Source organism: Plecotus auritus (genome assembly GCF_963455305.1).
Source record: "Plecotus auritus genome assembly, chromosome: 8".
Taxonomy (NCBI): domain Eukaryota; kingdom Metazoa; phylum Chordata; class Mammalia; order Chiroptera; family Vespertilionidae; genus Plecotus; species Plecotus auritus.
Genome location: NC_137782.1, coordinates 113,000,378 through 113,027,236, shown reverse-complemented (window position 1 = coordinate 113,027,236; position 26,859 = coordinate 113,000,378). Strand labels below are relative to the sequence as shown.

At 49.8% G+C, this 26,859-nt stretch overlaps 2 protein-coding genes across 6 annotated transcripts in view; both read left to right on the top strand.

Annotated features, from left to right (window-relative positions):
* Nucleotides 1–2,272, top strand: part of ACOXL (acyl-CoA oxidase like) — a gene marked incomplete at both ends in the record, with an annotated part of 274,096 nt that extends 271,824 nt beyond the window's left edge. The window contains 4 exon segments of the mRNA XM_080684941.1: nucleotides 112–135; nucleotides 137–225; nucleotides 227–312; nucleotides 2,196–2,272. Coding sequence (XP_080541067.1) covers nucleotides 112–135; nucleotides 137–225; nucleotides 227–312; nucleotides 2,196–2,272 — 276 coding nt within the window.
* A 178-nt stretch (nucleotides 2,273–2,450) lies between these two features.
* The window catches only part of BCL2L11 (BCL2 like 11), a 45,756-nt gene continuing 21,347 nt past the window's right edge, over nucleotides 2,451–26,859 (top strand). The window contains exons 1-4 of one of the 5 annotated variants that reach the window (XM_080682970.1): nucleotides 4,648–4,944; nucleotides 5,752–5,888; nucleotides 6,057–6,146; nucleotides 10,471–12,634. In XM_080682970.1, coding sequence (XP_080539096.1) covers nucleotides 4,676–4,944; nucleotides 5,752–5,888; nucleotides 6,057–6,146; nucleotides 10,471–10,523 — 549 coding nt within the window. In that variant the 5' untranslated portion in view covers nucleotides 4,648–4,675 and the 3' untranslated portion in view covers nucleotides 10,524–12,634. Of the gene's footprint in view, nucleotides 3,377–4,612; nucleotides 4,945–5,751; nucleotides 6,147–10,470; nucleotides 12,635–26,859 lie in introns of those variants that run through there. The other 4 variants (XM_080682968.1, XM_080682967.1, XM_080682969.1 and 1 more) reach the window with 4 other exon arrangements.

Here is a 26,859-nt window from a genome sequence, read left to right as displayed (position 1 = left end):
CTTCCTGGTCCCAGGAAATCCAGCTGCTGGGTGTGCGGTTGCTTGTGGTGGGCGTCCAGCCACTGTGAGTGAGCCAGCATCTGACTTGATCCTTTGTGTCCTGTTTTGCAGTTGCTGGACTTGTGTGACTCCGTTAAAGGATGATGCCCTGAGGGTGATCTCTGCCTTTAACATTCCACACACCTATCTGCACACACAGATGGCTGGAATCACCAACCCACGGGCCATTCTACCCTGCGCTGAAGCAGCCCCAGGCCCAGGAAAGGGCGCGCTCTAGGCGGCCCCAACCCCGGGAGCCAGGTTATAGCGGATGTAGGGGCAGGATGGTGGTTCGCTTGCATCTGCCACCCACATTGCTTTTCTGACGCTGGAGCTGGAGCAGAGGCCAGCCACGGAGCCAGGTCCCGCCAAGGCTGGCGAGACTCACCGGGCTGTCTGAAAGGGAGTGCACGCAGTGCTGCGCCCTCTCCCTATTTCCCGACCACCCATGCCACCTCTCAAGCTTCAGTGGGACCCCCACAGCCGTTGCAACCCTTGGTCTCCTGCTGGCAGCGGTGCTTAAGATTCCCAGTGATTTTGAAAAACTGTGGTGCTGAGTGGGAAAAATAAATCAAAGCACAGACATCAAACACCCACGGGCAGAGGTTCAGCTCAGCGGCTCCATTGAGTCAGAGCCCCCCCAGGTTCTGCGAGGAAATGTGCGGCTGAACCGGAACCTGCGCTGGGGGCTCCAAGCACCAGCTCAGCGGTCCTCCCAGGCCGCAGGACAGCCCGCGGATAACGTTTTCACCGAGGGCTGTACTATGTTCTCTAGAAGCGGAGATACCACGTTAAATAAAGAAATGAAGTGACGCGAAGGCTATCTTGCGGCTTTCGAAGGGTGGGGTGGCCGAGCGGGCAATGCACCGCAGTAAGTAGGTTTCAGAATTTGGAGAGACCACCCTGGTGACTCCCATGTGCCTGGCGAGGGCCACGGATTTCCCGTGTCTCAGGTCTCCGCGGCCCTTTCTGTTCCAGTCATTCCCCGTCCTCCCGCTCCACCAGTCGTGGAGGAGGCAAGCTCCCCCCGGGTCCGCAAGGCGCCATCCGTGCCGAACGAACACCCTTCTCACGCTGCCCCTCCTTTGGCGGGTTTCAGGAGGACCTCTGGATGCTGAGGGACTGGGCAGGAAGGGCTCCCGGCCACCGGCGTGGGGCCCTCGCCCAAACTCCCCTGCACAGTCTGGGTTAACTAAATAGCTGCCTTCTGGCCGACCTCCGGGTTGAGTGCCAGATAAAAGCACCTAACAGGTTGCTTTCCTCCACGCTCTTGTTTTTTAAAGTGTTCATCGGGTTGCTAGAGCGGGCAGCGAGGAGGCAGTGGAGCTGCGTGGGAGCAGGCGACACCCTCTGCGTGTTTTTTTTTCTTTTTTCCCCGGCCCCTACCTGCCTTGTCCAGGCCCGGAGCACCTGGGTGCGGGGAGAGGTGGGGTTCCTGGCGGGCGTAGCTGGTTCTATGACTGGTTCCCGGTGCCACGCCAAGCGGTTACCGCGCAAAGCTCGCCCGCGGCTGCCACCGACAATCCTAAGCGGACGCTCCAAATCGAGGTCAGGATAGACCTCCGGCCTCTGCGTCCACCTGGCCACGTCCACGCCGGTCCTTACCCTTCTACAGGGAAACCTACCCCACTCCCTTGCATCCTCTGCTCTTCTGATCGCTCTGATCCGTATCGCCACTAACGCCGCCGCCGGGTCCTCTCAGAGTCTGGCCACTCACTCACTCAGGACTCACTCGAGTTTGCACTGAGACTGATCTGGGGCTGTGCTGTCACGGTGCCCTTCTGTATCTGCTCACAAACAAAAACTGACCCAAGTGGCCAGAGAGCGGGACAATACCGAGGACCCTCCCTTTACCATCAGGGGGTGCTGGTTACAGCGGCCCCTAAATTGTGTTTCTTTAATCCGTCTAGCCTGGGCTCCCCCGCGGCGAGAGCTATTTCTTCTCTGGACGGACCTTACACCGAATCGCGAATCTCAAAGCCTGGGGAACTCAGGGAGGGGCGCGCAGGACGTGCTCTGGGAGGACAGGTGGGGAGGCGGACCCCAATAAACACGGGAGGCGCGCGGGAAGGAGATGGCTGGGATCTCGGATTCCAAGAAGTAAGGGGAGAAGGCGCGCAGGCAGAGGGGCTGCAGGTACTGCGCTCCCCATGCAGGCTGGAACCCCGCGGCCGCCTACACCGACCGGCCTCAGCAAGCCGAGGGACAGTTCCCTGAGCCCAAAAATCCTTGAGGATCCCAACTGGGCGGAGGCACCACCCTCTCTCTCACCTGGAGGCCATAGCTCTTCTTGGTCCTTTATTTTTTTTTTTCTTAAAAGGATTTTTTTAAAGTTACTTTTTCATTTCCTTATTTTACCTGCTCGGTACACGCTCGCTTCCCGTCTCGCAACCGCGCTGCAGAAAGAGGCTTTGGGGATCGCTCGGCGCTCTGTTCTGGTTTCTGCCCAATAATGGTTCCACCGCTTACTGGAAGTCTGGCGCGGGAGAAAGGCTGGGCAGCCCAGCAGGTGGCATGAGCAGGGCGCCCCAGAGGAAGATGAGCAGCCTTAATATCGGGTCCGGCCCAAGGATCAGACTCTGGGAGTGGGGATTGCGTAGAGGCGCCCTTGCCCACCGTGACCCGGCGCGTTCTAGGGTCCAACCCGTCCTCGCGCCCGCCCCAGAGCGGCTAAGAGAAACTCCAGCAGCGAGTCCAGGGCTCTGGGCCGCCTCCAGAGACTCCGCGGGCGGCAGCGAGCGGCCTCACTGTGCCAGGAGCGCCCCCTCTGTTCCACGCGCACTGCGCGGCCGCCACCGGGAGTCGAAGATGCATTTGGCGTGGGGGAAGGGTGCACCACGGCGGCCCGCAGCCTGAGTCACTCGGCAAACAATCCGGGCTGGTGTTCGGCGGGCGGCGCGCGCAGCGGGAACCGGCCGGCGGCCCCGCCTTTACCTGCTTCGGCTAGCGCCCCCAGGGTACGCAGCGCCGAGGGGCGGGGACCATAGCGCCAAGGGGTGGGACTGGACGGGGCGGGGCGGGCCTTGGTGGGGGCGGGGCCCACAGTGATTGGGCACGGGTGCAAGGCCGCGAGCGCGGAGCTGGGCTGCACAAACGCGCAGGTTTCACTTCGCTCCGCGCCGCCTACAGGTCTTGAGCTCTTCTGATAGCTGCGACTCGTATCGCCACTACCGCCGCGGCCGGGTCCTCTCAGACGTCTGGCGCGCCCTGCCCACTGAGGCCAGCATTGCCTGGGGCTGTTCGGTTCACCCCGTCCCCGCCGCCACAACCTCGGCGCCTTCCCCTGGCCCGCGCCCCCCCAATGTCTGACTCTGACTCTCGGACTGAGAAACGCAAGGTAAATACCTCCGGATCCCCGGGCGGGGGCGGGACGCGTGGATGACGGGCGCCGGAGCCACACGTTCCACCTCCTGCCCGCTTCCCGCGCACGTGTTGGCCGAGACACACGCCCAGTCCCGCCTGTAGCCCGGCGGGAAGCGGCGATCAGAGCGGGTCGGGTCCTCTCCCCAGGCAGGTCCACTTTGGGGAGATGTCGTCCTCCGGGAGTCTGCTAGCGCTCAGTGGAACTATGGACCTGACCGTGATGCGGCGCGCGGGGTGGTGCAGTGTCTTGGGCCGCTGGAGAGGCAGCGCGCGCTCCCTGTGCCGGCCCGGGAACCGAGGCTGCTGCGCCGTATGAGCTGAGCGCCCGGCCGGGAAGTCTCGCGGGCCGAGCGGCAGGAGCCGGTCTTTGGTGCGCGCTCGATGCCGGGAATTTGCAGAACTGTGCTGGGGACTAACTGACGAGATTCGGCTTTTCTTGTGCACATCAGGCCGAGGGGTCGGGGCAGCTGCTGCATCCGCGCTCTCGGATGCATTCGGGTCCCTGCCCCGTCTGCGATCGCTCTTGCGGACCTGCCAGGCTCCCGAGCCACGGACAGCGAGAGACCAAGGCCTCCTCCTCCACCACCGGGGCCACACGTTGGACAACCGCGGGCAGCAAACCTGCTCCGTCCGTGGGGTCGGTCGGGTAGTCTTAGCGACTCGGGCATGCCCAAGCGCAGCCCGACTCCTCGCGGTGCTGGTAGAGGTGCCCTGCCCTCGGGCTGGCCACTAGGATTTGGTGCTTGACCACGGCGCTCAGGGAGGAAGAGGGAGGAAGTTGGAAAGGATGAGTGCTGCGGCAGGGGAGGGGGCGGACCTGAGCGGGGGCGGAGGGGGGGGGCGGAGGAGGGGGGCGGCGGCGGCGGCCAGCGGCGAAGACCGGAGTCAGAGGACTGCCTGCGGCTCCTGCTTTGTCTCCTAGGACCTAGGTGGCCGGCTCCTCTGGACGGCGAGAGCCGCTGGGGCACGCGCGGCGTTGGAACGGGCAGAGGGGTAGGCCGGGTAGCCGGTCCACTGGGGTCCAGAGTCCTGGGAGCCGTCATCCCCGCCGCGGCCCGCGCCGCGCGCGGAGGCGAATTTGTCAACAATCGCTTGGCCTCTGGCGGCCTAGCCGGTAGGCGCCGCCCCTACCGGGGCTGGCGATTGGCTGCGGCCCGGAGCGTGCGCGCGCGGGCCAATTGGGGGCGCGGGCACCGGCGCCAGCGGCGCGGGGAGGCGGCAGAGCCGGCGACGGCGGGCGCAGTGCGCGAGGGGAGGAGCGGCCGAGGGGAGGATGTTCCCGGCGGCGGCGGCCGGGGCGGTGCGGGACAGAGGCGCGGCGCGTGGAACCCTGGGCGGCCCAGCGGTTCGCGGCAGTGGGCACGCGGCCAGCTGCGGGCTCTGCGCCGCCCCGCGGCTTCTGAGCGCGGGTCCCTGGCTTTGTCTAGTGCGCCGCCTTCGCAGTGACGGTCTGGGGGCTCCGGGTTGGCGAAGGGTGCGGGCACGACGCCGCGGGGCCCGGGCCCGGGCCCGGACACGACGCTCGGCAGGGAAGGGTCGGACGTGAGTTTTAGCTTGCTCGTGGGGAGAGGGAGGATCTAAGGCTGAAGGAACCGCGCGCCCGGGTCGCCTAGCGTGCGGGGTTACTGTTAACTTGTCGGGGCGCCCGGGGCCAGCTTCGGGGTCCCCCTATTTGGAGGTGCTCACCTAACAGTGCTGGTGGACTTGCGGAAAGTTATGCCGGGTGGGTGCGTTGCGCTGCCCCCGCGGAAAGGACGTCGGACTGACGGGCGGGAGCGGAGCGGGCCGAGCGGCTCAGAGTTACAAACTCTATTGTGACGCACTTACTACGACGGACGGCCCTTGCCAAAGCTCCCCAGACTTGCTGCCCTCAGCACTTTCGGCAGAACAATGGGGCCGGAGCAGGGAGCGCGGCCAGCCGGCTGCAGTTGCTGCCTCTGCACGCACTCCTGTGCCCCAAGCGCAGGGTCTAGTCCTGGGAACCAAGGAATCAGAGTCCCCGGGAGGTTCTGGCTTAGTCCAGTGGGCTCTGAGCAGAGCCCTGTAAATAGGCTTCAGACCCGCTGCCTCCCCCCAAACTTGAATATGTGTTCCAGCACCAGCCCCGCCAGTCATTGATGTTGTCACTGTGTTGTGTTTGGTGGCAGGAAGTTTAGTGCCCCCCAACACAAATAATAATGCCTTTGTTATTTTACGTATGCTTTTATTCTTATCTGGAAGATGGTCAGAGAAATATACTTACTGTTGAAGTATTTGTTAATTTCTAATGAGTACATGAAAATTAGCTAATTTAATTATTTGTTGCGATTATTTTGCTTAAGGTAATCTTAGTTTTTATTTTACTTGCAGAAAAAAAGACCAAATGGCAAAGCAACCTTCTGATGTAAGTTCTGAGTGTGACAGAGAAGGTGGACAATTACAGCCCACGGAGAGGCCTCCTCAGCTCAGGCCTGGGGCCCCCAGCTCTGTACAGATAGAGCCACAAGGTAATCCTGAAGGCGAAGGGGACCGCTGCCCCCACGGCAGCCCTCAGGGCCCGCTGGCCCCACCGGCCAGCCCTGGGCCTTTTGCTACCAGATCCCCGCTTTTCATCTTTGTGAGAAGATCCTCCCTGCTGTCTCGATCCTCCAGTGGGTATTTCTCTTTTGACACAGACAGGAGCCCAGCACCCATGAGTTGTGACAAATCAACACAAACCCCGAGTCCTCCTTGCCAGGCCTTCAACCATTATCTCAATGCAATGGGTAAGCAGTTCTGGGGAAGGGGCAGTGGACTTGTGGCTGGCTGACTATCTACTGAGAAGCTGTGTGTGGCATTTACAGGCCATTTTAGAATCCTTTCACCAATTTATTACATATTTTGATAGGAATGGAGGAGGTGTCAAGACATCAAACCAACATTTAAAAAAATACCAAGTTTTGTGGCAGCAATAAATTGAGGTTCAAGCCTCAGCTTATTGGGTAGCAAAGCTGGAGTCCTTTGCTGCTGTCACTGTGTGACATGGCAAGTTCTCTTCACTAAGATTTACTTATTAATGACATTCCACTTGGTAAGGACTCAAGTCAGTTACAGCAGGGAGCTTAACATAACCAGAAGTGTGAAGAGATGAAGCAAACTGACCTGTAGTCAGTGCCAGCACAGAACCATGAACATGGTGTTTTCTATTCAGATTCTTTTTTGGGCTTATTTTGTTGGCTCAGAGAGTTTTAACATGGTCCTAATGAGATTCAGTTATGGGTTTTTATTTCAGGGATGAAAGGCAGTTTTAGGGTCTGAACCAGGAGTGGCAATCAATGCTCAGAAACACCTAGCAGTACTAGCAGTGAGGAAGCTGACCTGGTGGGATTAGGGTAAACTGGAGAGCCTTTGCCCCCTCTCGCCCACTTGTGGCCCTGGGGGAGTGTGGTCTCAGTCGGTAGGCTTTCTTGTAAGATAATGCAAGAATGCAGATTTGATGCCAAATGTCACGATGGTTAGACATTGGCAACTACAAGCTTGATTAGACCCTTCACCCTTGGCCTGTGACTTTGAGTACAGGCAGCAAGGGGGTGGTGAGTGTGTGGGTTCAAATTGCTGCCCCCCACTGATGGGAAAGGCTCGTTTCTTCATCGGGGTTCAGCTGGTTCTCCTTTACCTCTGCTCCAGATTAGTACTTCCTGCTTTGATCAGATACGAGCAAATTGCCAGCATTATCGACTAAGAAATTGAATATTGATTCTATGAAAACATAAGGGACACAAAGTCACCAGAGGAGATCCTTAACTGCTAGAAGACAATGACAAATCTTGATTTGCAAATTCTGTAGGTCTTGGTCTTCATAACCTTCAGTGAGGTGAGGACTGTGCAGGTCTGTCCCCATGTCACAGAGAGAGAAAGACCTTAGAGGTTGGTCACTTGTCAGAGGATGTGCGCACCGGGGACGTGGCAGGCACAAATGACAAAAACACCAGCAACTACATTTGCTTGCATGTCTCGTGCTAATGCTGAGTGATACAGTCGGCCCTCTGTATCCACGGGTTTCATATCCAGAGAGGGCTCACCAACTGTAGATGGAAAATATTTGGGGGGCCGAGTCGGGAGAAAAACTTAGCAGGTTCCAAAAAGCAAAACTCGAATTTGCTGCGTGTGCCGAATGTTGCTCTGAATCCATGTGCATGAAGTGATGTACAGGCACACCTTGCTGTCTCCTGCATGCAAATACTGGAGCATCCAGGGGTTTTGGTATCTACAGGAGTCCTGGGACCAATCTCCTAGGGTACCAAGCGACCACTGTACTTTATTAGGACCCCTCCTCAGGAAAAGGAGCCAGAAATTTTATTACTGCTATTCCTATCGTTACTGCTGTTGGTACAGCTCCTGAACTCCTTCCAACCTTGGAAGTTCTTGGTGCTTGCAAATGTTTTTCTGCCCATGAAAATAATCCTGAGTACATGAACCCACAGCTTTCTTGCTCACTAAATGAATTAACAGGGCTCAGTGGTGTGTGTGTGTAACAACCTATGGGTTTAGGGAGCCTTCAAAAGCTGTTACAGTGTTTCACTGCAGACCAAACCAGTCTCTGCAGGTGGTGGCTTAATGCACAGGAATCGTTTCTTCTCCCTCTCAACCAGGTATGGGCCAGTTAGTGAATGTTTTAATGTAAGGGTCGCATGATTGCTTTTTTGGTGACATATTCTTTAGCAAGCTAATTATAAGGTATGTGCACCGTTACTTGAGGTGACAGATGGAGGGCTTTAGAGATCACAATCTCCGTTTTAAGCAAAGTTGTGGTTATGCCTGGAAGTGCAGTGATGGATCCTGAGGTGTAATTTCATAGTAACTACACTTCAGTAGATTGGTGTGATAACGGAATGCATAAGATTAAGTGTTAAGTTATAGAGTTTGTCTGAAGTTAATGCACCAAGGTAAGTTTTCAAGATTAGTTTTTGGGAGATTAGTTGAGGAGGGTCTGAGCTGGGGTGGGAGGTTCTGGGGACTGGTGGGAGAAGAGGACCTTTAGATGAGAGTCCATTCCATGGAATCACATTTGCCATTTTGTGGTGCAGAACATTTTCCTGGATATTGGTGAAATAGTTTGGTTCCTGAAGGCCACTGAAATTTGCTGAGTTGGTAGACTTGGTTCTTTTCTTTCGGGCCATATTCACTTTTCCTTACTCAGCCGCATCCATTAAGATCGTCAATGAAACTTTTGATAATATATTGCAAAATACGTTTTTCACAAAGAAGTCTTTGTGGTTGTTTTCTCTAGTGGGGCACGAATGTGAGGTTATGGGGGGGCGTTCTCCTTAGCCAGGGGCACCCATGTCCATAGACAGTTTTTACTCAGAGACTTGGGGTGGAGAACAGCATATATTAGTGTTGTTCCTGCATCTTGTTCTGCTGAGAAAGTGCCTTCTGTGTGGGACGCACAGCAGCTAGAAACACCTTCATGTTTTCCTCCACATCTCCGAGCTGTTTTCTGATGCTGCGTTCCGAGAATATCTGTGAGAGATCACTGTTCACTTGACCAAGTTTTAGTCGCCTTTCACCCCGGGAGCATGAAGTGCCAGATGCTCTCTCAGGGAAGAAGGATGATTTTAATCAACGTCGCTGACGGCTGCTGGTGGCTGAGTGCCCTTCCTGTTGCGCACACTTTCACCAGATGTGTTTCATACAAATTGTGCACTAAATGCTGTACAGTCACGCTTTGAAGGTGTAGTCAGTACTGTTGAAAGTACGAGCTGAGAAAGGTGAGGATAAGGGCAAAAGCTAGTGATGAACTCCCACGTGTCACTTTGGTAAATGACAACATTTATACTCAACCCAGCACATTGGAGCCGTGTTCTCTGTATCCTTCAGGGTCCTGCTTGCTCTCCTCTCTCAGTGTGTGAGCTCTGAGGAGAGGAGGCACGATGTTCTGCAAATCCTGAGGGCCTGAGGGATGCTCAGGAGATGTGCAGAGGCCTTCAGGATTTGCCTATAGCATTTCCAAAGAGCTGCCTGAGACAAGTAACCTGTGCAAGGAAAAGACCCTCCAGATACTTGTAGTTACATGGATGTAGCCATCAGGTGTGTCATGTAGCGGTGACAGGTAAGGCCTAGCTCAGCACAGGCTTCGCAGGGAGCCCAGGTGGGCATTGAACCTTCAGGCGGGACTAGTCAGTTCAGTTCACATGGGAATTTCAGGCTTATACATGAACAGAAGGGCTAAATAGCCCAGTCATTTTCATACTAATTATATGTTGAGATATTTTGAATACAATGGGTAAAATATTTTAAAAAAATGTCATTGGGGTAAAAAACTCATAAAACTTACCATCGTAACCTTTTCTAAGTGTACAGTTTAGTGTTAAAAGTAAGTTCACAATGTTGTGCAACCAACTCCCAAAACTTACTCATCTTGTAAACTGAAACGATGCCCGTTAAACAGTAACGCAACATTTCCCACTCCCCTCGGTTCTTAGCAGCCTGCATTTTATCGGTGTCTGTGATTTTGACTATTCTCAGTTCCTCTATTAAATGGAATCCTACAGAATTTGTCCTTTTGTAACTGGTTTATTTTACTCGGCATAATGCCCTCAAGGTTATCCATTTTGTAGCTGGGTCAGAATTTCCTTCTTTTTTAAGGCTGGATGGTATGTGGAGACCACATTTTCTTTAGCCATCCATCCATCGCTGGACACTTGGGTTGCTTCCCTCTCTTGATTATCATGAATAATGCCATTAAGAGCAAAGGTGTCAAATACCTCTTCAAGATCCTGCTCTCACTTCTCTTGGGCATGTTCCCAGTGGGATTGCTGGATCATATGGTAGTTCTGGTTTTAGTTTTTTGAGGAGTGTGGCTGCACCATTTTATATTCCCACCAGCAGTGCACGGGGTTCCAGTTGCTCCACATCCTCACCAACATTGGTTATTCTGGGTGTTTTGAAGTAGCCATCCCAATGGATGTGAGATGGTATCTCATGATGGCTTTGATTTGTGTTTCCCTAATAATGAGTGATGTTGAGTATCTTTTCATGTGTGTGTTGGCCATTAAATAAAATGTATTTTTGATATTAATCTTACGTGTTTCTTTTTACTTTTTTAAGCATGGCTACTAGCAGAATGTCCAATGCGACCCATGGCTGGCTTTGTGTGCTAGCTGGATGGGCGGGCCCTGCAGACGGAGGAGCCGGCCTCTGCGGTGGCGCTTTAGCAGCTGGACCTGATTCTTCCCACTCACATCACATCAATTCCATGAAACATCCTCCTCCGGTTGCTTTTGTTGACTTAGGAGAGTGAAAGTAATTAACCTCATTTTAGAAACATCTTAAATATTCATAAGCTTATGAGTGTGCATTTCATTTTACCTCTCTAAACTCATGGTACCTGCAGGCTTTGAGAAGGTGGAAGGTGGGATGGTGTGGTGCCTCGGGCCCCTCAGGGCCACCCTGGAGCCTGGGGTAGTCTGCTTTGTGAAGACTCAGATCCTGCCTTCACTCATGGAGACCCTTTGTAGGTCCCGAAGGGGATAGAAAGTGACAAAAGAAAAAAAGGGTTTTTTTACTGGTTCCAAATAAAACTTAGTGATTGATAACTGTAGACAGTTTATATCTTTTTTAAAAACACCCTTTATTTTGAGACAATTTTAGATTCACATGCAATTGTAAAATAGAATGCAGAGCACCTGTGTAACTTTTACCCCATTTCCCATCGTGACAATGCCTTGCATGGCAGTACAATGCCCACAGCTCGTAAATGGCCTTGGTGGAATCCAGCTACCTTGTTCAGATCTCACCAGTTCCACGTGTCTGCGGGTGTGTATTAACTTCCGCGTGATTTGTCACGTGGATGGGTCTGTGTCACCACCACCATGATCAAGATCAGGGGTCCTCAAACTTGTTAAACGGGGGGCCAGTTCACTGTCCCTCAGACAGTTGGAGGGCCAGACTATAGTTTAAAAAACTATGAACAAATTCCAATGTGCACTGCGGGCCCGGGACGAGTCGGCTGCTAAGCAGGACAGGCAGCGGCACCCGGCAGGCCAGATAAATGTCCTCGGGGGGCCGCAGTTTGAGGACGCCTGAAATATACTGAATAGCTCCATCGCAAGCCTGTTCTTGCGCTTTTATAGCCATAGCCTCCTCCCTCCCGGCCCCTGACCGCTGACAGACACTGATCGGTTTTACTTATCTATACTTGTCATTTCATGTGTGCTGTAGAAATAGCACACTCCACATGAGCTTTTGAGATTGGCTATTTTTACTCGGCGACATTCCTGTGATCCCCCCGAGATCTGTGTGCGAGTGGTGGTTTGGTGTTCATAGCTGAGGAGTATTCCCCCGTGTGGGTGCACCAGTGTCACTGTGGATCAATCCAAGACCTGTCATCCTCTTCATCAAGCAAAGGGTTTTCATTGCGATGCAGTCCAGTTCATCGGTTTTTCTTTTTACGGGTCATGTTTCTGGTGTGCAGTCTTTACCAAGCCCCAGGTCCCAGAGATTTTCGCCTCGTCTCTTTTTTTCTAAAGGTTTTATAGTTTTGATTATTACATTTAGATCTGTGATTCACATGGAATTTGTGTGTAAGGTGTGAGGTTTAGATCAGTGTTTATTCTTTCCAGCACCATCTCCTGAAAAGATTACCCACTGTCTATCTAACTGCTTTTGTACCTTTGTCAGAAATCAGTGGGCACGTTTGTTTGGGTCTGTTTCAGGATTCTGTTTTGTGGTCCTCTGCCAACACTACACTGCCATTATTGCTGTGGTTATATGCTAGGCCATGATAGTAGAGTAACTCCTCACATTTTATTTTGTATTTTCCAAAATTGGTTAGCCTATGTCCTATGCCTTCTCGTGTAAATTCTTGAATAAGCTTATTTGTCTGGGCTTTTGATAGGAATTGTGTTAAAACTACAGATCAATTTAGGGGCAAATGTCCATCTTTAGTATGCTATATCTTCCAGTCCACACACAGGTTTCTCTAAGTATTTAGGTCTTTGGGTTTTGTAATTTTCAGCATGCAAATCTTATACATGTTTTGTTAGATTTCATTTACTTTGGAGCAATCATTAGTGGTATTGTATTTTTAAATTTTGTTTCCACATGTTCACTTTTAGCATATAGGAATGTAATTCATTTTTGTATGTTGATCTTGTGTCCTGCAGCCTTGCTGAGCTCATTAATTCTAAAGGTTTTTTGTAAATTTCTTGGGCATCCTATCTTGACAGTCATGTAATCTGCAAATAAAGACAATTTTATTTCTTCCTTTCTGATCTGTGTGCATTTTATTTCTTTTTCTTGCCCATTTGCACTGCCGGAACTAGTGCTGTGTTGAGTAAGAGTGGTGAGAGCAGACATCCTTGCCTTTTTCGCAGTCACAGAAGGAAACTTTTAGTCTTTAACCACTAAGTATCCGGTTAACTATAGGTATCTTATAGATGCTTTTTAAAAAGATGAAGTCTCTCTTTATTTCTTGATTACTGAGGTTTTTTTTCATGGATGGAAGGGTGCTAGAGTTTGTAAAATGTTTATTCTGCATGTGTTGATATGGTCATATGAGTTTATGTGAGTCTTTGATCAGGTGAATTATTACATTGATTGCTTCTCAGCATTAATTACCTTGCATACCTGGGACAAACTACTTGGCCGTGGTAATTTTTTTCATACATTGTGTGTGTGTGTGTGTGTGTGTGTGTGTGTGTGTGTGTGTGACTGCAGTTGAGTTGTCTCTGACTCCTGGTGACTCCATGAATGAGTGATGTGCTCAGTGTCCTGGCCTCAGCAGCCCCGCCCAGCAGCTGTAGACTCACGCCTATGGCTTCTGTTATGGAGTCTATCCTTCTCATAGTTGGCCTTCCCCTTCTGCTGCTGCCTTCTGTTTTTCCCAGCATTATTGTCTTTTCCAAAGAGCCCGCCTTCTCTTGATGTGCCTGAAGTAGGACAGCTTCAGTTTTGTCATATGGGCCTCCAATGACGTTTCAGTCTTAATTTGCTCTAGGACCCACTTGTTCATCTTTCTGGTGGTCCAGGGTAACCATAGAACTCCCCTCCAACACCATGTTTCAAATGAATCATTTGTTTTCTATCAGCCTTCTTCCCTGTCCAGCTTTTGCATCTGTACATATTGATTGGGAATACGAAGGTGTGGATGGTCTTAGCCTGGACTCTGATGCCACATCTTTGCCCTTGAAGATCTTTCTTAATTCTTCCATTGCTGCCCTTCCTAGTCTCAGCCTTCTGGTGATTCCTTGGCTGCGATTTCTATTTAAATTGATGACTGACACAAAGTGAGCAAAGTCTGTAACAATTTCCGTCTGTTGTCTAGGACAGTGGTTGGCAAACTGCGGCTCGCGAGACACATGCGGCTCTTTGGCCCCTTGAGTGTGGCTCTTCCACAAAATACCACGGCATGGGCGAGTCTATTTTGAAGAAGTGGCGTGAGAAGAAGTTTAAGTTTAAAAAATTTGGTTCTCAAAAGAAATTTCAATCGTACTGTTGATATTTGTCTCTGTTGACTAATGAGTTTGCCGACCACTGGTCTAGGCTGAAGTGTGTTTCTTCTGTAGTCTTGGTTATCTTCTTGGTGCTCAGATGCAGTCCTGCTTTGACACTTTCTTTCACTTTCATTAGACGTTGTTTTAAGTTATTGATATTTTTTTCTACCAATTTCCACTCTTCCTCTGCCTCCAGCCCTTTTCTTCTTTGCTTACTTTCTGCCTAGTAGTTCTATCAGTTGTGAGTGCAGTGTTGAAATCACCAGCTATAATCGTGAATTTGTCTTTTTCCTTTAAAGTCTACTAGACTTTGCCTCATGTGTGTTGAGACACTGGTGCTGAGAATCCTTCTGTCTTCCTGTTTAATTGATCCTCTTATCATTGTTATAAAAGCCCACTGTATCTGATACTGATGTAGTCACTCCTGCTTTTAGTAAAAAAAAACAAAAACACACAAACTTACTGTGCTAATGTTTACATGGTGTAGCTTTTTCCATCTTTTCACTTGCAACCTACATGTGTTATATTTGAAGTAAGTTTTTTGTATACAGCATATTTTTACATAACTTTGTTTTATTTACTCTGCCAATTTTTGTCTTTTAAATACTGTATTTGGACCACTTACAATTAAGGTAATTGTTGATATGTTAGGGCTTAACTCAGCCATTGTGTTCTCTTTCTGTTTCTTGTGTTTCTGTGTTTCTTTGTCTCTTTTTAAACCTTACCGTGAGTCTGAACATTTTTTAAGTCCATCTTGATTTATTTATAGTGTTTTTAAATCTATGGCTCTCTATAGTTTTTTAGTGGTTTTTCTATTACAATATACAAATGTAACTTACTTTAACCCACTGGTGTCAGAGGTATCAACATTTTTTTAACTTCAGCTGCAGTGTAGACACCTTACTTTCCTCTAGACCCCCTCACCTGCCCCGCTTTTCAGATACAATTGTCTTAACTATTTCCTCCATATACATTTAGGAAGCTCACAAGAAGTAGACTAGTTTGTTATTATTACTCCCATTTTCCCCATTCCATTTTTTTTTGGGGGGGGGGGGGGAGTTCTAAGCCTGTTACCATTTCTGTTTAGAGGACTTCCTTTGCTCATTTTCTTTTTTTTCTCAAAATCCTCACCCGAAGATATTTTTCCATTGACTTTTAGAGAGTGGAAGGGAGGTGGAGGGACAGAGAAAGAGACACATCGATCGGTTGCTTTCCGCATGCGCCCAACCGGGGACCAGGGATTGAGCCCACAACCAAGGTGCGTACGTGCCCTTGACTAGAATTGAACCTGCAACCCTTTACTCTGAGGGCTGATATTCTAACCACTGAGCAACCCATCTAAGGGCCCTTTTTGGTCATACTTTAGTGATAGGCCTACTGGCAAAACCATCTTAGTTCTTCGTCTGATAACATCTTCATTTCCTTTTGTTTTAGAGGACATTCTCACTGGATAAAGAATTTGCCATTGACAGTTTTTTGTTGTTGTTTTTCAGTGCTTGAAAAACACGTCACTTCCTCTGGCCTTCACAGTTTCCGATGAGAAATCTTCCCTCCTGTGAATTGTTGTCCTATAAGTAATGTGTCATTTCTGTCTGGCTGCTTTCAAGATTTTTTCTTTGTCTTTTAGTTTCCAGAAATTTAATTACGATGTCTTACCCTGGATATCTTTGGGTTTATTCTTTTTGGGGTTCACTCAGCTTCTTGAATCTGTAGTTTTATCTTTTGTGTCAAGTTTTGGGGAGTTTTTAGCCATATGTCTTTGAACACTATTTCAGTTTCTCGCTTTTTTGGGGGGGGTTTTGTTGTAGTCGGACGGGTCCCTAGACTGTGTTTTTATTGTGTTTTCTCTCTGTTCTGATAGTAAATTCTGTAAGTTTGCTCTCATGTCCACTGAGTTCTGTCCTTTGTCACATTTACTCTGTTATTGAGCCTGTCCAGTGAGGTTTTTTTAATTGTATTTTTCAATTCTAAATGTTTGGCCTGCTTCTGCCAGGTGAGGCGGAAGTTCAGATTCCCCGCCTTGGCCTCGCTGGTCCTTCCTTGCACTGCTTTGTTGTGTCTGACTGGGGTGTACACTCAGCTCCCCAGCCCCTGTTAAAACCTGCTGGGAGGAAACTGGGGGGGACCGACTTGCTGCCTTGTTTCTGTGGGAGTTCAGCTCCCCTATGCTTTCTATTTACACCAGGGTGGGGGCAGCTGAATGCCAATCAGCCCCGCCTCCCATCACCCTGTTCCCACCACCCATGCTGGGTGGGAGTTCTCCATTCTCCATGCTCGTGGGGGTGGAGGCTCAGAGCCCCCCACCCCACCCCACTAATGCCGCCCTGGAAGGGGAATCAGGCGGCACTGCTCCCGTGGTGGGGGAGGGGAGCAGAGTGTGGAGATCAGCAGCACTTCAATGGCAGGGCCTGGAATCATCTCTCCTGCCCCTGCCCCTCGGGCTAGGGAATCAGCAATGTGCCCAGCCTGCCGATACCCCACCCCGTGGTGGCATCAGCACCAGTGCGGCTTCACTGGGCCGGGCACAACTGAAAAATCAACTCCGCCCCTGCATCCTGAAGCCACATGTGTGGTGTTGGGCTGGAGTCAGGCAGGTGTGGCCAGGCCCCTTCCCCCGTCCTTTGGCTGGAAGAACAGGCTGTTCCTGGGGCTTTGTCTCTCCGTGCCCCGTTGGGGCCCCAGGTGAGGCCTCTGCGGTGCTGCAGGGCCCTGGGTGTGGGGGGCAGTGAAACAGGACTCCAGCCTGGGTTCCCAGGCAGCCCTCCGTGCTCTGTCCCTGTCAGTGTTTGCTTGCTTGTTGTGTTGTGTCCACGGCTTTTAGTACTAAAGGGAGGTCCTGGGGGCCTGAATAGAACTGGAAATCTCTTATCTTCTTGTAACTGAGTGGTAGTGATGGGCTCTGGCTGCAAAGTACTACTCAGAATTTTAGAAATCACCTCTTTCACCCTATTTTTACTTAGAATTATAGACTCAACATTGGAAAGAGAGAGAGCCATAATCCCAGCCACTCTTTGCCAATAATAACTGCAGCATCTGTCATGGTGACCCCCACGTGTGGCCCTGGAGTTGTGCCCATGGCTGTGCCCCATGCTGCTCGCAAACATAGGTCCTCAAAATGTCATGGTAGCTCAAGTCCGATGCCACGTGCTACAGGGCATCTTCTTATTAACGAGAATAGTAAGCCTCATGGCTCTCCGTGTTTGGACTGTATGGCAGGAAAAAGAGATGACTCATCCCTGGATGTGTTTTATATGTTGGGGGGGGGGTTAGGTTTGAAGATAGGCGTGTACTGTGATTGCCAGGGTGGTGCCTGCTCCTGCCTTGCAAACCACTGAAGTGGAGCTCTTACCAAGGCGTTTCCTCACTGCCCTGGTGTCTGCTCACCCTGCCTGTGCAGGGAGGGGACTCCCTGTGGACTACACCCCTCCCTGCCCCTGAGTCACCCCCACACCAGTCTCCATTCCTTCTTTGTTAAGGTCAGCTCCGTTTCTAACATAGTCGTTACGTGACAGGATTTCCAGCCTCTTTCACCTCTGGTCACTGTCCTCCGTCGTCTGCTTGCTCCGTGGCTGGGACCTGTGCTGGGGCATGTGGCCTGAGACTGCTTTCTGTCTCTGCAGAGGTCTTGTTGACACAAACCTAACCTGTGTCTTAAAAGACCGGGACTTGATCCCGTGCTGTGCTGGGTGCAGGCGTAGATACCCAGCGACCTAACCTGCCATCCACTGGCTCTCAGGCCCTGCTTTGCAGACCCTGCAGTGCACCTGACCTTCCTTTGCCAAAACTGCACAAAAGGGCTCATCAGGGCATTGCTTATACCAGCCAAACAACTGCGAACAGCTCTACTGGTCTGGGAAAACCCCTAAATCACTCCTTTTCTGACGGATGATGGTGCCATGTTAATGATGTTTACGAGAATAGTGACATGCGGACATGCTCCTGGCATAATGTTAAGTTGAAAAGCTTACACATTTGTTGATGACATCCTTGGTCTTAGCCCTTTTGTGCTGTAACAGAAATACCACAATGGGGGCTTACACAGCATTTATCTCGGAGTTCTGGAAGTGGGAAGTCTGAGATTGGGCGCCCGTGTGGCTGGGTTCTGGTGGCGGCCACCTTCTCCCTGTGTCCTCACAGGAAGGGGAGAGCAGGCCGGTTCTTCACCCTCTTATCAGGCACTAATCCCAGCATGGGGGCTGCACCCTCATGACCTAATCACCTGGGGCTTAGATTTCTACATCGGAGGTGGAGCGGGGCACAGACCTTTAGTCCATAACACAGTTTCAAAGTTTTTCAGCATAACAAAAAGCTTACGAGGAAATGATATCAAAGTGTTGATAGTGAATGTTTTTGCATTCAACTTACAGATTTTTTTTGTGTGTGTGCCTTTTTGTATTTGCAAAGTCATCATCATTAGCATTTATAATGGAACAAATATAGCAAATGTATATTTTAAATTTTGCTCTCCATTAATCTTTACTCTTGGCATGCCCAGCAGTGTCAGCGTGGCACCGATGTCTTATTTGTGTGGTTCACTAACTGCCACGGCCTTTATGCTGGCAAAGATTCCATCCAGGTGAGGTCGAGCTCTTGGTCCATCCCCAGAATTGCTGTGCGTGGGTGTTAGTCCCCTAATCTACTCTTTGGGATCTGCTTTTTATCGTAGCAGCATGAGTATTTTACTGTGAAACACCTCCATTAGATGGGGTCCTAGGTGGATTCTGTACCCAGGACCTCAGCTGCCTTCCCTGCAGAGTCTGGATGGGATCCTGGCCATCTCTCCGACTGCCGAGCCACGTGGGCAGACCTGCGAGTCTCTGAGCTTCTGTGTCCTCGTCTATCAAGTGAGGATAGAAGTGTTTTCCCCCCGAGGTCACGGGGAACTTTCCCGTACACTGATGGAAAGGAAGCATCTGGAAGACCTCGGTCACACCTTTCTCCTTGCTCCTTGTGACCTGTCCCACCCGTGGAGGGTCAGTACCATGGCAGTGATGACATGTTCTAATTCCCACAGCCAGGAGCTGTGGTTCCAGGAGCACAGGAAGCTCACAGGGAAGGCAGTTCGTCTGGAAATGCTACCATAATTCTAACCCCCATGTCCCAAAACAAGCAAGCAAGAAGGAAGGCAGTCTTTTCTAGAAACTGGCTTGGTGGGAGTGGAAGGGGGTCCCAGTGACCCCTAACCTACCAGTGAATCACATGTCACCCTGAGCAGAACCCTGCTTCAGTGGGAAATTTTGGGCCATGGAGCAACACCTGGAAATTCGAGCTCTGGGACCCAGTGGAACCACTGTGGAACACCACCCATGTGACTTGGCAGAAACTCCACTCCAGAGTTCAAGGTGTGTATTTGGAGGAGAAGGTCTGGAGACAAGACACAGGCTAAACTGCTGCTTCATGCAATCAAAAGAATGCAACTGTCTTCCCCATTGAGGCAGATTGTTGCTTGTTGATTTCACATTAGAAACATTCTTTGCTTAAATACAATCAAGAATTTAAAACAGCTTTTCTCTGAGAGAGTTCCACTCCTTTGGCCATCATTCATTTAAATTGTGGTTTTTGCTTCTGAGTGAGTTCATCGTGAATCCTTCGGAACTTTTCCTCACAGGCTGCTGGGTGCCGGACTGATACCAGCTGTCCATGCTGATGACACATTCCTGGTGGACAAGTTCGGCCCCATTTGGACTAATGTTGAAAAGGCCCCAAGGGTTTTAAGTGTTTGCTTAGAGTGCGTTTTGGTGCCCCCCAAGTCCTGTGGGAAGCCCAGGTTCCCTCTGTTTCCTCTGTTCTCTACAGTGGATCGGATGCATGGTTTGACAGTGATGGGAGGGCCAGCCCTGAACAGGGGCTGATGTGAGAGTCAGCGCATCTCCCTCTCACCTCTGCATTCACAGCAGGCACACGCCAGTTGACTACATGGGCTGTAGCTGCAAAGCTGAGTGTGGGGATTTTGTGTCATTGTCTGAGTGGGAAAAGGGAATCTGGTTTATGTTGGAGTGGGCTTCACCCTGGCCTCGGGCGCTCTCCGAAGTCCAGGACGCTCCATCTTGGGCTTTGCAGCCCTTCCCCAGGAAGCGAAAATTCTAAAAAGTGGAATGAGCCATCTCAATCCCAGAGGGTGTGTGTGTGAAAACAGATAGTTTCTACACCCTTGTCAACTGAGTTCCCTGGACCTTTTCCCCCCAAAAAATATGTCACATTTCTGGACCAGACCATGCTTCCCATTCCAGTTCCTAAAACAATTTATAGACTTAATGAGTAATCTGAGATATTTGAAGACGCTTGCTTATGCGGGTGGGACCTATTTTTCTCCCAGGAACGTGCGTCTGTGGAGGTGTTTAGTGCAGCCAAGCTCGACAGCCTCAATTTTTTTGAGTTATTTCTCTCTGGAATGAGAGTGTTGCAGAAAAAAACCAAAAGGTTTCTTGTTTGTTTTTCAGACCCTTAAGAAATCTCTTCACACAAAGTATGAATTCTGGATATACAGTTTGTTAGGATATGCATTATGTTAAAATGTTTTAAGATAGACCTCGGTTTTACTTCCACCTGAGCTAGTCAAACAACTGGCCAACTTCAGAAAATGGTGTGTTGTATAGCAGGAGCACAAAGATGTGTAGATTTAATGAGAGTTCAGGCAGTATTTAATGCGGTGTCCACGTGCCCACAGTTGCCTTTCAGTTGCTGGATTTTACCGTGTGTTCAGCTGGAGCTTAGAAGTGTGTTCTCTGTAAGGAAAGCCTGGCGCACAGTCCATGAGCTGTTTTCTCTCCAGCCCTTTTCCTGATGGCACAGTGTGATTGTGGCAGTGGAAAGTTCCAGCAGGCGACCCGGTCAAGTCTTGGTCCTTCCAGTGACCCGTTACAGCCCCCGGGTGCAGGTCCCTCCACCCGGCGGGAGACCAGTGTCCTGCTCTGATAGAGGAGCGGGTGGGCACCGGAGGGGGTTGCGTGTGGGTACTGGAGGGGCCTGGGTCTTGCACTGAATTAGAATAGCCCTGTATCATCTGTATCGCACAGTGGGCTTCGCAGTCCACTTCATCCAGTATGAGTGGGGCCAGCAGCCCTGTCTTCCCTGGAGAGGCCTCGGGGAGGGGGAGGAATGTGTGGACCTGAATAGATCGAACCCTCGAAGCCAGCCGTCTGGAGAGGCTACTGCACATCTCAGGCTCCTGCTGGGCTATTGGGGCCGTAGCCCCACCTTTCCTGTGTGGGGCACCCAGCACAACCACTGACATGGCCTCTCTGGTTTGCAGACGGAGCCTAGGACCCTCGCTGGGGATTGCCCTTGCGCAGAGGTGAGCTGTGGCCTGACTGGTCAGGACAGGCTGGTCAGTGGGTGGAGCAACGGCTCACGCCGCCTTTGTGATCAAGCCTTCAAGCCTCCATGCAGCGCTCACACGCTTTGCTGGCTGCAGCCTTCCGTTTCCCACCCTCAGACGCAGTGCTTGACCTTCATTTTGGGGCTGTTTCTACAAAAGGCTGTGGGCTTGTGTTCGCCTGTGTCTCTTAGAGGCGGCCTGCATGCGTTCAGCATAAATGTGTTCAGTCAGGACGCACAAGTTTTGCCAGTTTTCTAGGGAGGAGTCAGCCAGCCCAACTGTGACAGATATATGCTTTGAGGACAAATATTTAAACCATTAAATGTTCAAACATGACAATTACATCTTTGCGATTTTGTAAAATAGTGTCTGGAGTTGAGGTGTGAAATTTGATGTTCCTTTAGGCAGTTGGCTTTTCATGAATTGGTTTTAAGTGGGAAGATTTCCTTGGGCCTCTTCCCGCTGGTGAGTTATCACTAACTCTGTGTCCGTTCTAACAGGCCGGTGCCTCGCCATGTGTCACCGTTACTACTGTTAACTGCCTGCGCAAACCTGGTAGACTTCTACAGGTCTTAATTTAAAAGCTGTGTAAGATGTAGCTTTTTAGGATTCTGTTTCTGTCCCATGCCTTGGTCTTCACTAGCATTGAAATGAAGCACAGTAACGTTCAAGATCCTTAATGCGAACAGAGAAGAGGTTTTTGTCACCTGTTTCCTGCTGCCAGTACTAAAGTTCATAGAGGAAGCCACACTGGCTCTGTAGTCAGGAATTTTTATGTTTGTAGTTTAAATTTACATTTCCTCCCAAAGATCTGATTTTTGGCTAGGAATAACGTCTCGTTACCAAAAGCTAGCAACTTCAGATTTGTTAGCAGTTTATTTCTCAGCAAATTAATGAATGGAGTTGCATATTTACTTTTTAAAGCTTTCTAAAACATATTTGTTTTTATAGTATTGATGGAGTAAGTGGTGAAATAAGTTGTCCATAGAGGACATTTACTGTACTTTCCGGAGAAGGGGTTTGGCATTTTTGTCTGTCTTATAGCTCAGGGTTGGCTTTTATTTGACAGCACTGGGTGTGGAGGTTCGTTTTATCTGTTTTTCAAAATAAGATGGCACAGTTGGGTCCCCTGTAGGGCTCTGACAGGCATCTGTGACTACAGACCGCGAGCTGCAGCTGGCCTGTCAGTGGGGCTGAGTCAGTGGTGGGAAAGCAAGGAAAAGTCGTGTCCTGTGTCCAGTCTGGCCGGACCCAGTGTAGACCCCGAAACACGACTCAGAACGGCAGGTTTCTGGAGCAGGCCGAGGGGACCAGGGTGATGATGAGGGTCTTCCCAGGGCTCCTGGTAAAAGGCACAGGGAGGAGCATGGAGTGGCAGCTTTGCTGATTAAAAAGGGTTAGGGACTGAGGGGTTACAGACTCTGTAGCCCCAGGGAACAGAGTCAAGATGGAGGTCGGGGTTAGAAGGGGACATTTTTGTTACCTGAAGGAATAACTTTGTAGCACCCAGTGCCTTCAGCAAGGACTGTGGGACCTTAGGAAAATGTGCCCTACGCACAAAGTGGGCGTCCAGGCTGGGCTGCCACGCATCAGGGTGCAGAGGCTCCCATACAGGCCGCCACCTGGCGTGAGAGCTGGGCTTCTGTCTGACCAGGAGGCAGCCAGCTGGCTTTAGACATAAAACCTCGGGTTCTAGGATTGCTCCTGGCGTGTCTCTGGCTTCTAGCAAATGTAAATGTGTGTGGGAATCCTGCAGGGGAGTGGAGAACTAGGTCTCCTGATGCTGAATAGTAAAGGAGTGGAGCCTGGCAGGGTGGCCCAGCTGGTTGGAGCATCGTCCCTTACGGGTGGTTACGGATTTGATCCCTGGTCAGGGTGCATATGGGAGGCAACTGATGGATATCTCTCTCTCTCTCTCTCTCTCCCTCTCTCTCTCTCTGAAAATCAATAGAAACATCCTTGGGTGAGGGTTAGAAAAAACAAGTAGTAAATGAGTGGAAAGGCCGAGCACGTTGCCCAAAATACCTTTAGAGTTTAAGTTCACTAAGAAAGCTCGTGGTGGAAGGGGAAAGACACCCCGGGCACTGGTTCACAGCTTCGCAGCCTCGGTTTACTGGCAATTTCCAAATGATCAGAGCAGGGTGTTGGACTTTCTAACTCGGCCACATAAAAGCAGTAGCCATGCACATCGCAAGGGTAAGGAGAGAAACCCTGGCTTCGACTTGTAGCTTCATTGTGGTATTCCGTCCTAGCAGCTGTTCGCAATGCCGCTGCCCATGCTTGACACTGGGTACCAGGGAAACATGATTAGGAACTTTGTGGCACTGATGCCAAGTACTGTCACATTATTTCATTTCTAAACCCTTTTGTTTTCATTCAGGGGCTCAGTGGAATTGATACAGTATTTATCCAAAAAAATGATGTGAGAAGTAGACCCAGCGGTAGGGGTGTGTATGTAAAATTGGATTCTGGCTCCTTGAGGTCTGAGAACTGGCAGAGTTGGGGGTGATCCTGCAGCGTTTACCGCAGTAAAACTTCCCGGCTGACAATGTCCTTCCTTCCCCTGGGGCTCACCCAGAATTCTGGAGCTGATCATGCAGGTGGGTTTCCCAAGGAAACCTTGGCAGGTTTGTAAGCTGTGGGTAACTGAACTGGTAGATATTTCTGAAGATGCTCAGGTGTGAAATTTGGGGCTAAACACCCATCCCAGGATTTTTATTCTGCACAGGAACGTGGCCACCTGCAGAGGCAGTGCTTCCACTCACCATTTCGGAGTGATTCTTTTGGAATCAGTGTAGTGCTGGTTTGAGAGCCTACCGAGAAACGGTCCATTTATTTATGGCTTTTGGCTAAATCAGATTCTGCTCGGAATAAAAGGTGGATGGCCCCAAGATGTCCCTGCTACGTGCACGTATTTCCCCAAGTATGTTCTGGTGTGTGTTTAAAAGCAGAAATCACTTCTTCAAAGCCATACATTCCCTGTCCCTTCCGGGACAGGCTTCCTTTCTCAGTTCTGAGTTGAGAACTGGTTCTCAGCCTCATCCATGTGGATTACTTTGAAACCTCATCTCGATTCTGCCTGGCATGTGTAGGTGACTGAAGACAGTGTAAAGTGAGTATTTCCGTGAATCTTAATATAGTTTCTGGTTCCGCACTTGACACTCAGCAGTGACATGATGGGAACTCAAGCGGCCGCCCCCCCTCGGAAGTGAGAGCTGTGCCAGTCCTGTCCCTCAGACGAGACTGCAGTGGTAGGAATGCAGGTGTGACATGACACTCCCCCCCCCCCCCATGCCCCACTAGGTGGCTTTCTACAGCACCCCTCAGCTGGGTGTGGAAAGATGCTGCCTCGGTGCCTTTGAGCACCTGCCTTGGTAACAGAGGGTGACGGGGTTGGGTGACTGACGATGCGCTCGCTGTGAAGCGACGGTCTGGTTTTTATTTCTCACCCTGGCAGGCGGTGTGACAGAAAAGCCTTCCCGAGAGCCCCAGCCTAATTTCACTATCAGCCACTTAACCACAATATTAATGTTCTCAGTGGCTGAGCTTTTAAGATTTGAAATTACCGTATGGGTTGGAAAATAGTTTTGTAGCTGAGCCAGAACAGTCTGTTAGTTAGGTAGCACACATCCTTTAGTGACTTGAAGTTCTTTGCCATTGAAAAATGCCTGCCTTTTCACCTGCCTCCCCGCTTCAGTGTAGAAAAATGGATTAATTATATCATGATATTTATTTTTCCTGTAGGAGATGATGTGACCAGTAGTTGCTGGATTTTAAGAAATTATTTCTAAGAGTTCTGGTGAAAATTTCACTGACATCACACATTTGCCTGTGCCTGACATAGTAGCATTGACTGATAAGGGGCTTTTGGTTAGAAAACTCGACCTCCTCACAGGTGGTCCTGGCTCAGGTGCTTACAGGGTTGGACCTGGCCTTGTGTGGCCTTCAGCCTTTGAGCAGTTTACATTAAAGCAGTTTATATTTCATTGTCTTTTTTTTTTTTTTAAGTTTTAGTGCCATGTTTATGGGGTGAAATGCTTTCTTAAATGCAAAAACTACATTTCCTATGGGTGAAAATACACCCCATCAGAATTTCCCCTTTGAAGAGTTTTTGCGTTCATGTAAAATTGCCTCAGAAGTTAAAATTTGACCTTCCTAGCCTATATAATAAAGAGCTAATATGCAAATGGTCATCACACCCTCATGCCTGGGCCAGGGGACCCCCAACCTGGCAGGGCTTGACGGCGGGCGGACCTGAGGCTGCACCCCCCACCCTGCGAGGCTTGACGGGGTGGGGCCGGCCAGGTCCGGGTCTCGTGTGATTTTGAGGCACATGCGGGTGGATGGGGATTTGACTCTGGGTCCCGCAGTGTGCCCCAGACTCTGACGGGAGGGAGATTTTTATATACATTTTCCTAATTTTCTTTCATCTCTGGCACTTCTATTATAGAGAAAGGGCAAATAGCAATATTAAAATATTTCCTCTAATTAATTCCCTTTCAATATGCATGAATTTCGTGGACTGGGCCACTAGTGTAGTAATAAGAGCTTTTGTTTCGAATAAAGACCCATTTTGATCAGGTGTTGGCATTTATAATTGGTAGGCATCTTGCAAATAGGAAAATAAACATATTTATGCCTGATACTTATCTTTCCTATAGAGTAGGAATGGGAAGGTAGGTTCTTGTTTTGATAGGTGGACTATATTATTAGCATGAGGGTAGTTGTGTTAAGTATCCAGATAGTATTAGGGGACTGAGGGTGGAGCAGTGTGCTTTTGAGTATTCCTTGTCCTTGTACCCCACCAGTTCCAGCTGCACCTTCCGGAGACCACACCTGACCCCTTCACCACATGCTCCCTGACAGTGGGATGGAATTAAGCAAACTTAATTCTGGTTTTGACCAGCACCACTGTGGGGCTGACAGGATTGTTATTAGGGTTGTTCTCATGTGACATGAGACCAACTCTGACAGTCACTGAGATTAAACTAGTGATGAAGTTAAGAAAAAGCTTAACTTGTTGAGTAAATTTAATGGTATTCTGGGGAGTAAGGCATGCGTTTTGAGGTCAGTAGACCACGGGTCATGTTGTGGATTTGCCCCTTATTACTTATGAGACACAAACATACATATACTAGTAAAAGCAATATCCCTAGGCCTTCAGTTTCCTATAAAATAATACTTAAATAGAGTAAAATACTGACCATGTTCTTACTTTCTGCTGTATCTTCTTTCTAGATACAATTTTGCCCAGCAAACCAGTTGTCATCCTATTAGGGAGACCTGATCACCCTAAATTAAATTAGCACCCCACTCAAAGGAACTCCCCACCCCCCTTTTGCCTGGTTTGATTTATGTTTCTAGCACTATTACCACCTGACCTATTATATATCCATTTCCATAAAGGTAAGGATTTTGTCTGCTTTCTTCACTGCTGAATCTCCAGAGTCTAGGATGATTTGTGGCACAAATACGTGATTAATTGTATTTGTTGAATGAGCAAATAAATAAAAAAAATGTTCAGATAAAATACTTAACACGGTATCTACACATGGTAGAGATTCAATAATTGTTTGCAGTTACTATATTAGTTTAGGAATTCGGAAACTTGCTCAATTTTATGTGTTCTTTGTCTAAGAAACTTTTTGGCAATGCTTTGTATTTTTATATCAAACACAAGTATCT